This window comes from Cladophialophora immunda (genome assembly GCF_000835495.1).
Source record: "Cladophialophora immunda strain CBS 83496 unplaced genomic scaffold supercont1.7, whole genome shotgun sequence".
Taxonomy (NCBI): Eukaryota; Fungi; Ascomycota; class Eurotiomycetes; order Chaetothyriales; family Herpotrichiellaceae; genus Cladophialophora; species Cladophialophora immunda.
Window position 1 is genome coordinate 1,414,592 of NW_015622547.1, and position 12,892 is coordinate 1,427,483.

Genomic DNA, 12,892 nt, shown 5'->3' on the forward strand with positions numbered 1-12,892 from the left:
CTACCGCCCACTCGTTAGCCTATAAAAATGCCCTTCCGACTCTCCTCACCCAATTCTACTCCTCTTCCATTATACGCGTTTCCCTCGACGACGTCGCTAGTCTTCTACTCCGACTCTCTGGGCTGAGGTGATGCCATAAAGGTCGTCAAGAAGCTTTCCGGGGCATGACGGCGGAAAGGGTAGTCTGTGTACGGAGTACATTCTAGCGCTTTTCTCCCTCAGTCTGGTCCATGCTTCTGGAACAGGGCGGATCTTGTTCCAGAGCAGCCTTTCGGCATCGAGCGCAGGACAAAACTGACCTCCAGGGCACGGTTTAGTTCGAGATGGACAAAGGATCGTGAAGCGGGACTTGACGACGTTGTCGGACTTACCCCTTACCTCCTCGGTGCGCATATCAAGCTCAGGTCCGGGGCCCGTGGACTCGGGGCCGCGATACAACGCGGGGAATTCGGGCGATCTTCCCTCGCATCCGATAGCAGCTTCCCACCGGCTGTGTCCTGCTAAAGGGGCAGGCTTTCTTCGAGGTTTAAAGCTACGTTATAAGACCATGGCCGCGGAAACAGAGCATATGTGCTTATCTGAGCACGCTGACCCTTGTTACTGTCAGGCTTGTCTAGGACTGAGGAAATGACGGAGTCGTGCGGGAAGGGGTGCAATCAGCCCTGCAGGGAACAAAATGATACTCCGGATATTGAAGATTTCCGGACAGAAATCAAATCACTGAAACAACGAAACGAAGAATTGGCACGGAAACTCTCGGATCTTGCGTATGCTGGGAGTACTTCCTCCTCTCGAACATTGCGGTCCGAAAACTGGTTCTCCAACGATAGAGAGCCAGCCCTTAGCACTCTTTATGCAGACCGGTATTTGAATTTCGGGTTGACTACCGAGGAGCTGATGTCCAAGAAACCTGTTATTGGAATCGCGCAATCGGGATCTGACTTGTCGCCTTGCAATCGATATCATGTCCAGACCGCTAAAAGGATGCGTGAAGGGATCATCGCGGCTGGAGCGATTCCACTCGAGTTTTCGACCCACCCTATCCAAGAAAGCTCGAGAAGACCTACAGCAACGCTAGACAGGAATCTAGCGTATCTTGTGCTCGTGGAAATCCTCCATTCCTACCCGTTGGACGGTGTTGTCTTGTTGACTGGTTGTGACAAAACCACGCCTGCCTGTTTAATGGCTGCTGCAACCGTTGTGGGTTCCTCAAGCCTTTAGCAAAACATCCAACTCTAACCTATGCCTTTGCTAGAATATTCCTGCCATCTGCCTGAATGTCGGGCCAATGCTTAACGGGAGGAGGAATAGGGATCTCATCGGAACTGGAACGATTCTATGGCGGGCGAGAGAGCTGAAAGCCGAAGGCACAATCGATGATACGGAATTCTTCGACATGGTGACTTCAGGGTGCGCCTATCATCTCAATAGGCGAGAATCCTCGCTGATGAACTCGCCAGGACTCCATCTGCTGGACATTGCAACACAATGGGCACGGCTTCTTCTATGAACGCGCTGGCCGAAGCATTAGGAATGGCGTTGCCAGGGTCAGCGGCCATCCCAGCGGTCTACCGGGAGAGACTCCAATGTGCGTACAAGACGGGCCAGCAAATTGTCGAAATGGTCCATTCAAACCGCAGACCCAGTGATATCATGACGCGCGAGGCATTTGAAAACGCAATCGTTGTCAATAGCGCAATAGGCGGGAGTTCCAATTGCCCTATCCATCTGATCGCTATTGCCCGCCATATGGGTATAACTCTCGATCTGGATGACTGGGACCGCTTGGGCTACCGTATTCCTCTTCTCGTCAATGTTCAACCAGCGGGCGAGATGCTGTGTGAGGAATATCACCACGCTGGGGGACTCCCTGCCGTTATGGCCGAACTATTGGCCGCGGGAAAACTCCACGCAAAAGCACTGAGTTGTACTGGTCGGACCATTGGAGATATTGTGAAAGGCAAATTCTCCTGGGACCGGAAGACCATTCGACCGTACGGCGAGCCGTTGAAGAAGAATGCCGGCTTTCTCCACCTGAAAGGAACGCTGTTCGACTCGGCAATTATGAAGACTTCGGTCATCTCGGAGGAATTCGAGGCCAAATTTCTCTGGAATGCCTCACAGCCTGGAAAGTTTGCTGCGTTCGAATGTAAAGCACGGGTATTCGATGGGCCCGAGGATTACAACGAGCACTTAGACGATAATGTCCCCATGGACGATCGGACAGTGCTGGTCATGCGCGGAGCCGGCCCGATTGGCTATCCTGGTGCGCCGGAGGTGGTAAATATGCATGCTCCAGGACGGCTATTGAAAGCCGGGGTGCGGTCCCTACCGTGCATTGGCGATGGGAGGCAATCAGGGACTTCGGGTTCTCCGTCAATCTTGCACGCCTCCCCGGAGGCAGCTGCAGGAGGGAATCTCGCCATCCTTCGCACCGGTGACACAATCCGCATCGACCTTGAGTCCCGGCGGGTTGACCTGCTGCTGTCTGATGAAGAGATTCGGAGCAGAAGAGCCACAGTCGCAGGCAAGATGGAGGAATTGACAGCACCAAGCCAGACTCCTTGGCAAGACATCTTTCGGCGTGAGGTAGGCCAGTTGAGTGATGGCATGGCCCTAAAGAATGCCGTCAATTATCAGAGGATAGCGGATCACTTTGCTGTGCCTCGACATAACCATTAGGCACGGCAGTGGCGACCAGGTTTGTCACAGTTGCCCAGGAGAATTAAGATGTGCGAGATTTGGAGCCCTCAATCACTATCATAAGGGAACGTTTTGCACCTCTGAAAGCACCAACATATCCCCTGAAGGACTGCTCACTCCGCTTCTATTTGAGGCCACCAGTGAGCAGAATGTTTTGTCCCGTCAGGTAGCCAGTTGTACAAATCATCTCGATCACGTTGGCACATTCCTGCGGTGTGCCCAACCTCCCCACGGGAATATTCACGACGTCGCCAGGTGTGCCTTTCAATATGCTTTCATCTGGGATGAGCCCGGTCGCTCCGATCATGGCGGGAGCAAGGCTGTTGACAGTGATACCGTGTCTGCCAAGCTTGGTCGCGAGATTCCTCATCATCCCATTCATGCCGGCCTTGGACGCGGCGTAGTGACAGCCGTTGATCCCGCCTCCTTCGGCGGCGATGCTCGAGACAAAAACGATCCGACCCCAACCTTGCTCCACCATCGCCGGCAGAGCCAATTTGACGAGGAGGAATGTCGCTCGCAAGTTGACGGCCATGGCCCTGTCGAATTCCTCGAGCGGGATGTCGGCAATGTTGGGTATCACTTTTGCGTATCCTGCATTGGCGACGAGGACGTCTGGCCGCTTGCCGTGGGCCTGCCGGATCTCCGAAAAGAGCCGGTCGATGTCGTCCACAGCCTCCAGGTTGGCTTGGTGCGCAGAGATCAGCCTTGCTCCTCCTCCTCGAAGGTGCTGCAACTGCAACTCCCGAATCAAATCATCCAGTTGCGCTTTCCCCGTCGAGAATGTCAGAGCGAGGGCCATTCCGCGGGCCCAGAGAGCACGCGCGCAGCTCGAACCGATCCTGTGAACATTATAATCTTCAGTCAACTGTTTTGGATGAGAAACAGGGATGAGGCCTGGCTAACCCCCCAGAAGCGCCGGTGATCAGCGCAAGCCGGTGCTCGAGGCGATTGTCGACTGTCATGTCGACTGTCTATCTTTGAGATTTGGTTCCTCCGTGCAAGTGGTCACCTGTCCTTGTATGACTTGGGTTTTGTTCCTCCAGCTGCGGGTTAAAGTCACGGTTTTTGCGGACATGGGCCTTACAAGCAACTTGATATCGAAGGCCACAAGCTTGATTAGGTTGCCATAATCGGTGATCTCATGGGAGGAAGCGCCATCGCGACGCACAGAGACGGAAAGCAACGGCTCATGGGGGTTTTCAGTCTTGCTCCGTAAGCCATCTGAAGGTGAACCAACTTTGATAGACTGTAAATTACATGGCAGACGAGGAAACAGCTCCGGAATCAAAGCAAGTTCCTTCATCGCCAGAGCGCCAAACTATCCACTGATCACCCTAAGCCCAAGGAAGATGGGCTCTCATTAGCCTGACTTGATGAGAACTTCGCGGAGACGGACCTTGGGGTAGCTGGGGATTCCCAATGAATTCGTTGCGCTTGCCTCCGAGGAGCTCCGCGGACGCAGAGAGCTCGCTAAGCAGAGAATAGCTCGAAGTCTGGGTTTGGGTTGACTGCTCCGGGATCGCTCCAAGGCTCCGTTATTGCTATGCGTCTTCCTTGGACGCGATGCAAGAAGACGGCTAGTCTGGTGCAAAGAAATGTGGTATGTGCCACCAACGCAGCTGACTGATCATATTTGTACCTGCTTTATGTCGGGCTTAGCAAGATCCAGCGTCCTCAATATCTTGCTGGGCGGATGAGATGGCGTCGACAATTGTAGCCTGGATTGGCTTGGGAAACATGGGCTCGGTGAGCAGAATGCTCCTGTGTGACACGATGGACCGGCACTGATAACACTTCATCATGGTTTCAGGGGATGTGCAAGAACGTCGCGGAAAAAGCCAATCTATCACACCCGCTCGTGATATACGACATTCTGGAGGAGACGACACGAGAGATTCATGAAAGATTAGGGTCGCAGCGCACAATCGTGGCACGATCAATTGGCGAAGCGACCTCCAAGGCGGACATCATCTTCTTCTCAGTCCCCAACGACGAGGCTGTGCGTGCGGTGATGGACCAGATCTTGAAGGCCGGGGTCGAGGGCAAAGTGGTGGTCAATTGTAGCACCGTGCACCCGGACACAAGTACGCAAGAGGCCGAGGCCGTTGCCGCTGCTGGGGGAAGCTTTGTCGCGTGCCCAGTGTTTGGCAGTGCCAAAATGGCCGACGCCGGCCAGATCATCGCCGTCCTCGCGAGCGACGACATAGAAGCCGTGGACAAGATCACGCCCCTATGCAAAGGGGTGATTGCCCGAGACGTGATCGACGTGTCCGGTCGAGGCGGCGCCGCACAGGGCCCCTTGCTCAAGATCATCGGCAACATGTTCGCCCTCAACATCGTGACGGCGTTGGCGGAAGGGTACGTGCTGGCCGAAAGGGCCGGCCTTGGACCCGAGCAGTTCCACCAATTCGTCCAAACGCTGTTTCCGGGGCCTTGCGCGTCGTACTCACAGCTCATGCTCAGTGGCAGCTACCACCGGAGCGAAAAGCCTCAGGGCCCAGCCCTCCTGGCCAGAAAGGACGCCGGGTACGCCCAGCGCCTCGCCCACGAGGCTGGTGTGCGGCTTCGCACGGTGGAGGTGGCCCAGCATTACGTCGAGGCTGTCCTACAACATCAAGGCGACGGCGCAGAGCTGGCCGGCGTGTACGGCGCCGCACGTCTAGAGGCTGGCTTGCCATATGAGAATTGACATTTTGATGTAGATCAGCAGAGGTGGTCGGTTTTGAATGCCAGAGTCTCTAAGAGTGTCGTCTTGTTGTCGCCGCACCTCGATCGAAGGTGGCTGGTTACATATATCTAAGCATCATAGGAGAAGCCGGTAATACAAAGGTGACAACAACGTTGATTCGCATCCAGCAAGGACTAATGCCGACGTATTTAACTAAGCTAGACCATTGGTACGACGGGGGGGCGAGACTATGGCGAGAGCTGTCTACAACATTGTCAAGTCCCAGAGTACGGTCAACATCGTCGGCGGAAAGCATTCCTCTGCCTCCGTAAAGCAGATGTTCCACAGGTACGTGTGATGGCACTGGGAATTTGGTATTTTTATGTATTCTAACAACCGTCAACCCTGCCACTTTTAACAAAGCCGCAAGTCCCGTGTACCCCAAGTTCTTCAGACTGAAATCTCCCGAGCGGCCGTGGCCGTGTTGGTTCGACGCTGGGCCCTCAGGCCGACACGTATTCTCCCACGGTATGATCAGCCAGAACGTCTTTGTAGATGGGCAACGGCGTCCCAAGGATGGAAGCTTTGACCTGAAGAGCAACGAATCGCGAATAGTGTCTGGAGTGTCCACACCCGCCGCCGATATACCATAGTCGAGGGTCTAAAAGCGTTGGAGTGTCAGAAGAAAACTTGGCACTTTCCTGAAACAAACGACCGAAGAAAGTAACTCACGGCCAGAGGGCTTAAAGGCGCCCAGAAGCTCGCCTTCGTTGTTCAAGCCCCAGAAGTCCTCGACTTGGTCGGCGATCTCGTCGCCCAGCGTCTCGTACACGGTCTGGCGGATGTTGCCGACGAAGCCGGTCGCGTAGACGATCAGGTCGGCTTGGATCTCGGTCCCGTCGCTGAACCGGAGACCGTCCTCCGTGTAACAGGTCGGCAGCGCGTCGGACTTGACCTTGATCTGTGTTGTTTTTGTGAACATGAGTGAATGGCACAGAATCACGGCACATGAGAGTGACAGAGAGAGAGACTTACTAGGCCACTGGCGATTTTGGCAGAGGCTCCCACGTCCACGTAGTGACCTCCCTGCCTCTCGTTCAGGTGGTGGTGCATGTCGCCAAAGCGCTCGACTTTGAACCCGGCCCGTTCCAGCGCGTCGAAGCGTTCGGGCTCCGCCGCGGCCAGCGGGTGCAGCGTCCTCTGGGCCATCTGACGAGCGACCGCCAGTGGATTGGAGAATTGCATCCGGTCCGCCAGGTCGATATCAAAGGTCTCGTTGTAGAGTCCTTGGGACAATCCGGTTAGCTTCCGTCCTTGAGATATATATCCGGCAGTGCGGCTTCCCTCCAACCCGGGATACTTACGGTCTTGGATGAATTTGAAATATTCCGCAGGGAAGACAACTTTGGATGGTACTTGCGTCAGTGATAGTTTGTGGGAAAGGAGATTGAGGGCGAAGGCCTTTTGGAGATGCAGTTGGACTTACAAGTTCGACTTCGTTGGATCATAGTGACGGAGAGGCCATGGGCAAGCATGTCTTCGGCCATATCATGGGCTTGTTGCCATGGTTAGCTCCGTATATCTGCGTGACAAGTGCGACTGGGATACTCTCACCTGTGTTGGCCGTCCCCACGACTATTCCTCGCTTGCCTGTCCAAGCAGCAGCCGACGTGTAGTCCGACGAATGGATAACGTGTCCCCTGTAATTTTCCTGCAATGGAAGAGTCATTTCGATGCCTCAAAGGATACCACATATTACACCACTAGAGAGCGACAACGAGATCACGTACCAGTCCGGGGTAGCGTGGCATGGACGGCACCTGACCTCCTGCGCCAACCGCGAAGATGATGTGGCTCGCTGTTATCTCGACTTCTTCCGTGCCATTTCTGACCAGTTTAATTTTCCATCTGTTCTGTGCGGCGTCCCACGAGCCAGAACCCATCTTTGTAGAGAGCCAAATGTTCTGCACGCAATTTCGTTTAGCAATATCAGTGGGTGTCGAATTTGCCGGAATAGGGAATGTATTGTAGGCCACTCACAATGCCGTATTTCGAAGCCCACTGCCGGTACCCTCTCGCAAGATCGAATTTGGTGAGGTATAATGGGTAAGTCTCATCGAATGTCCGCTCGAACGGAAGGTGGACTGTAGTGAGGAGTGAGTAAATATCTTCGAATAGGGCTGGAAGAATCCCATACGGTAGTGTTTCGTGTTATGGACTAAAATACCATATATGTCAGATTTTGTCTTGTAGAAGAAGCCCCAGCAATCCTTCCAAGACTTACGCTTCACCGCGTCGTATCGAGTCATCCAGCTATCCCCCACGCTCTGGTGCTTTTCAACAACCAGATACTTTACCCCGAGAGCCTGGAGGCGGCCAGCGGTGGAAAGTCCGGACTGGCCCCCACCTACAATGAGGCAGTCGAAGTCGTTGCGTTCCGTTGAGAGTTGATGGCCGTTGCTGACACAGTTGATACCGTCGACACCACCAACCCCATTCTGAGGCGCCTTGTCGACGTTTCCATGACCGGTAAGTTGCTCGAGGATTGTTCGCAAGACCCAGATTCTCCAGCCACACCGCTTATCGTGCACCAGAGAGATGAAGCCTGAGCATGATGTCGCCGGTTTGCCGTCAGTGTCAAAGGTGAAACGTGCCTCGACCCAGGACGTCTCCGAACCCAGCTGGACAACACGGGCAGAGTCTTCGACAAGAGCAAAATGGCGCGGTTTCATGTAGGTGGCTGTGGTTTCCCAAGCTGCCTCGATGGCCTGGGCAGAGAAGATGGTTCTCAAACTGCCTGTCAGGGCAAGCATATCGCGCCACAGAGCATCTGGTGTCAAGTGCTCGGCCCTGAGCCCGCCCAAGTACTGTAAACACGCCGCCGCCACGGCCGGAGCATTGACATCTCCTGGAACATTTCCTGACGGAAGGGACCCAGGGAGTTGGCCCAGGACATTCGTGACGACATTGGGATACTTGATGGCCATGGTTCCAAGGTGGTCTCTGGTCGATATCCTCTTCTCCTCAGCTGAATTTGGATTCCCTTGCATCCATTCTCGACTTTTCTGTCTCGTCTTGTAACTCTGAGAATCGAGATGGGGATGATTGTCTATCGCGAAGACGTGTCATCGTTCTGAAGGGCAACCGGAGGAAGAATGCTGGAACGAGGAGCCCAATGCTCCGAAGGCCCGCGGAGGTCAGGGGTCTGCAACAAATATCGACTTCGTCTGAGGCCGGTTATCGAGGGCAAAATATGGTCATCGCTCCTCCAGTTCTGCTTTGACATCCAGCTTCCGCGGATGGTCTAACGTGCGAGTCGACGGCGGCCGAGAAGCTATATTCTGCTCTCACTGAAATTTAGACGGCTAATGTCGGCCACTCTCAAATCTGGGTATCAACGGCTAACTTGGAAAGTCTAGGCCGGTTTGTTAGTCTGGCGTGTGAAGCCCTCTAGCTCGTTCCGGGGCCCCGCGAGGCTCAAACATCCCCCACGAACATTCGGACTAGCAAGTTGGCGTTTTAGAATGAGCGAGCTGCTGGTGAATGGTTTTGCTGATTTGATTTCGTATATGTTGAGAGTGGTCTGCCATCGTTTGCCATAGATCTATCCTGGTTTTCCTGCTGCAACATTCCAACAAATTCATTTTCCCATTTTCATCCGTTCCCCTCAAGCGGGCTCACGATGGCTCTTTCAACCGACGATGCACAGCGCATCAGCACCGAGTTCAAGGTTGACCCCGAGGTAGTCCACAAGGCTCCGAAAACAGTGGTCCACGAGGAGTATCTTATCGAACGACATGGGACATGCGAGCTAGATCCGCTCCCCTCGGCGGACCCCAACGACCCTTTGAATCTTCCCTCCTGGAGGGTATGTCATTCCCATCAGAGAAGCTTTCAACCTGTTGACCGAGTGGATAGAAACACGTCCATCTCATCCTCATGGCTTTCCATGGCCTGTTTTGTACCTCCAATGCCGGTTCGGTTGTGACTGCCTGCGTTGAATGGGCCGAACTATACAACGTCAGCGTTTCTACCTCCACCTACATTGCCACTAGCCAGGTAAGCATCTTTGTTGTCCTCTTGTACTGTGGAAGCGTTGATATTGTTTCTTATGAGTGCCGAGACGCCCTGTTTCTGACAAATTGACTGGCTAGTTGATCGCTCTCGCCATTGCCCCCTTGTTCTGGATACCAATTGTCAACCGATGGGGCCGTCTACCAATCTTCATGGTGTCCGCCCTTGGTTCGTCCATGTTCAACATAGCCTGTGCCCAGAGCGGCAGCTATGCGTCTCATTTGGTCTACCGCGTTCTGGTTGGCTTCTTCATTTCACCCGGCATCACAGTGCCTCAGGGTGTCGTGGTGGAGATGTTCTTCGCAAAACAACGAGCTCAAAAAATGGTAGGTCAATCAGAAGCTCGTTGATCTCCCTAGTTGACTTTGCGCCGTTACTGAAATCTGTGTTGCTCACAGGGAATTTGGGTGCTCTTTGCAAATTCAGGGTAAGTGAAGCGCCAATTATGGTACCGGGATGATTTTTCTGTTGCTGACTGTTCTTGTAGCGCCTCAGTAGGTCCGGCGCTGATGGGATTTCTCATCAAATCCCAGGGCTGGAGATGGGTTTACCGAGTATTCGCGATTGTAAGTCTGACATATCCCGAGCCTTGTTCGTCATAAAGGGAGTCCACAACTGACCTGCTGCCGCGACAACAGCTGGAGTTTGTGCTTTTTGTCCTCTATTACCTCTTAAGCCCAGAGACGCTATACCGCCCTGACATCAACGGCCGAGAACATAATGAAGATGAAAACCGGTCCTCAGCCCCGCGGCGGAATTGGTGGTTGAGATTCGCAAGACGAATCGACCCAGCTCCTCTTCGAATGTTTGATTTCATCGAGCCGCTCTGGCTTTTGAGGCATTGGAATATCCTGGTGGTCAACATCGCATATTCTGTGGCTCACAACTTCGTCCTGACCTTGCTTCTCGTGGAGATGTCCACCTTGTATGAGCCACTGTTCAATCTAGACCCCCAACAAGCAGGATTGAACTACTTCGCATTGCTTGCCGGGTGAGAAAGACTCCATTGCTCAAATTCGTGCTTAGGCTGATACTCCCTCTGTGACAGATCGCTGCTTGGTGAACAGCTTGGAGGTCCATTCAGTGACTGGTTACGCAACCGACAGATCAGGCGAACTAAGCGGAATGTCCCTGAAGACAGACTCTGGATCTCTCACTTGGGTATCCAACTGATCATTATTGGCATTATCGTATTCTTCGTTGAGATCGCGAATGCTTCAGGCCACTGGAACATCAAGCCTGACATTGGAGTTGGCATTGCCGCTTTCGGGGTCCAAATCGTCGCCACTGTCCTCGTTACGTGTAAGAGCAGTCTTCCAACTTTCGATCTGGACACCGCTGACATCGACGACAGACTGTTCTGATAGTCTGCCGCGACATGAATCCGCCTCGTTAGGGGTAGTGATCAATTTCACTAAACTCGTCTGGGGTTTTGTATGTCCACCTCATTGGATCTTACCACCGTCGAGAATCGTGGCTGACTCGCAGGAAACAGGCAAGCCCCTTCTGGTACCCTGTCATGGTCGAATCTGTTGGTCTGAGAGGGTCTGCGGGTGTCGTCACGGGCGTCACAGTCGCTTTCGCCATGCTTCCGCTCGTGGCTCTCCAGATCTGGGGGAGACAGAAGAAGCACTGAATTTAAATTGCTCTTTGCGGTGGAAAGATCCATCCTGCCGAGACTTGGGCGAGAAGATGAAAACAGAAAAGGGAGGATTTGAAGTGGCTTGGGTCGGAAACCACACGATGCTTACTAGCTGTTGTGTTGTATTGAGGACATATAGGAGAGGCTGGTGTGAAAACGGATGGCTCATAAGGTTGTGAGTAGACGGTTCTTAGAGGTCTAGTAGCAAATTGACCCGGTGAAGCGGTCAAAATCAAGTTGACACCAGTTGAAGAATGTTTCTTTCATGCAAATATCAGGAGAATTTCGTTACTAAAGAGTCAGAGGGTCATTGCATAAGTATGGCTAATAGATATCCGAGCCCCTTCCTACTGCTTTTAACTTTTGATAGAGGTCCACTCGAAGAGCTATTAACAGAGATTTGCACCTTAGGTCTTGCACATATGGCCACAGGTAAGGTCAGACAAAAAGAAACTTCTCAGACTTGATCTTCCTGCAACGGTTCGTATGATGGATGTTTTAGTCTTGCTTCCTGAACGCTCGTGCTTATGTCCTCAATGTATCTCCCATGTTTCCCTTTTCACTCATATTTGATGCCATGGACCAAGGTCCCAATCGGCCCGAACGAAATCTCTATTGTATCTCCGGTCTTCAAATACCGGGGTGGTTTCATGGCGAAGCCGACCCCTGAACACGTTCCGGTCAGGATGACGCTCCCCGCCTGGAGAGTGTTGCCTTGGCTCAAGAACGCAATGAGTTGGGGCACGTTGAAGACAAAGTCGTCGGTGTTGCCGTTCTGGCGGAGCTCGCCGTTCACGACGGTTTTCAGGGGCAGGACGTGGGGGTTTGGAATCACCTGCAGGGACACACACACCGTCAGAACACGAAACAACATCCCACTCCAACGTTTTGCGTGGTCATTCTTTGACTTCGGGTAGAGAGGTGGCTCGTATTGTTATGACCGGAACCAGCCAGCGCACGCGTATAACAGGGAAAAGGGGAGAGTCGGTAATCACCTTGGTCGAAGCAATACATGGGCCCATGGGACAAAACCCATCGAAGCTCTTCGCGAATGTCATCTGTGGCGGCGGCCAGGTTCCCACCAAGTCAGGATCCGACTGCCATTTCCTGGGCGCCGGCCGTCAGTACTTGCGTGGAAATGCTTGAGAAGGTCCGTTTCCAGCGAGGCTCACCTTGCCGACATGTCGTCCGCTGCTGTGTAGCCGAGCACATAGTCCATGGCGTCCTCGACTTTGATGTCCTTGCCCTCTTTGCCGATGACGATTGCCAATTCCGCCTCGTAATCCGCTTGCCCGTCCTGGATCAGCTTCGGAATGGGGATGTCGTCGCCGTAGCCAGCCACGGCGTTGGGGAATTTGGCGAAGAGGAGAGGGTTCCTGGGGATTTCCATGTTCATTTCCTTAACTTCGACGTTGCGGCCAGTTGGTCAGCCGAAAAGCACGTTGCGATCTGATATCAAGGAGACGAATGGAGGTCTGTTCCTTACGATGGGACCTGTAGTTTCCTCCAATGCACCTCAACGCTGGTACCATGTCTCTTGCCAAGGGTCCCAGCAGCTTCTTCACCTTTACGATTTTATCGGTGACTTTGCAGTCGGGGGACAATGGATTCCCCTCGATGAGCTTTGCTGTTAGACTGTGGGCATTCTTTGGGTTTCCAATGTCGAAGTCCGGCGAAGGCACCACCGCGTCACCGAAACGAACCTGATCATCTTCGGCGCTGACAAAACGGATCAGCCGCAACCAAGGTACTTCGACTGGCATGTTCTTCCGTCAAGACTGAACAATGGCATTCAAAGTTGG

The 12,892-nt window shown here is 53.4% G+C and overlaps 3 protein-coding genes across 3 annotated transcripts; 2 read left to right on the forward strand and 1 right to left on the reverse strand.

The window, feature by feature from the left end:
• Nucleotides 1-627: 627 nt before the first annotated feature.
• On the forward strand, nucleotides 628-2,682 carry PV07_11273 (dihydroxy-acid dehydratase; the record flags this gene model as incomplete). The annotated part of the gene is made up of 3 exons (XM_016398695.1): nucleotides 628-1,200; nucleotides 1,256-1,410; nucleotides 1,461-2,682. 3 exons carry the CDS (start codon nucleotides 628-630, stop codon nucleotides 2,680-2,682), a joined length of 1,950 nt encoding a protein of 649 aa, XP_016243257.1.
• A 145-nt stretch (nucleotides 2,683-2,827) lies between these two features.
• Nucleotides 2,828-3,505, reverse strand: PV07_11274 (uncharacterized protein; the record flags this gene model as incomplete). The annotated part of the gene is made up of 1 exon (XM_016398696.1): nucleotides 2,828-3,505. One exon carries the CDS (start codon nucleotides 3,503-3,505, stop codon nucleotides 2,828-2,830), a length of 678 nt encoding a protein of 225 aa, XP_016243258.1.
• Nucleotides 3,506-4,443: 938 nt separating this feature from the next.
• On the forward strand, nucleotides 4,444-5,395 carry PV07_11275 (uncharacterized protein; the record flags this gene model as incomplete). The annotated part of the gene is made up of 2 exons (XM_016398697.1): nucleotides 4,444-4,452; nucleotides 4,517-5,395. 2 exons carry the CDS (start codon nucleotides 4,444-4,446, stop codon nucleotides 5,393-5,395), a joined length of 888 nt encoding a protein of 295 aa, XP_016243259.1.
• Nucleotides 5,396-12,892: the final 7,497 nt, after the last annotated feature.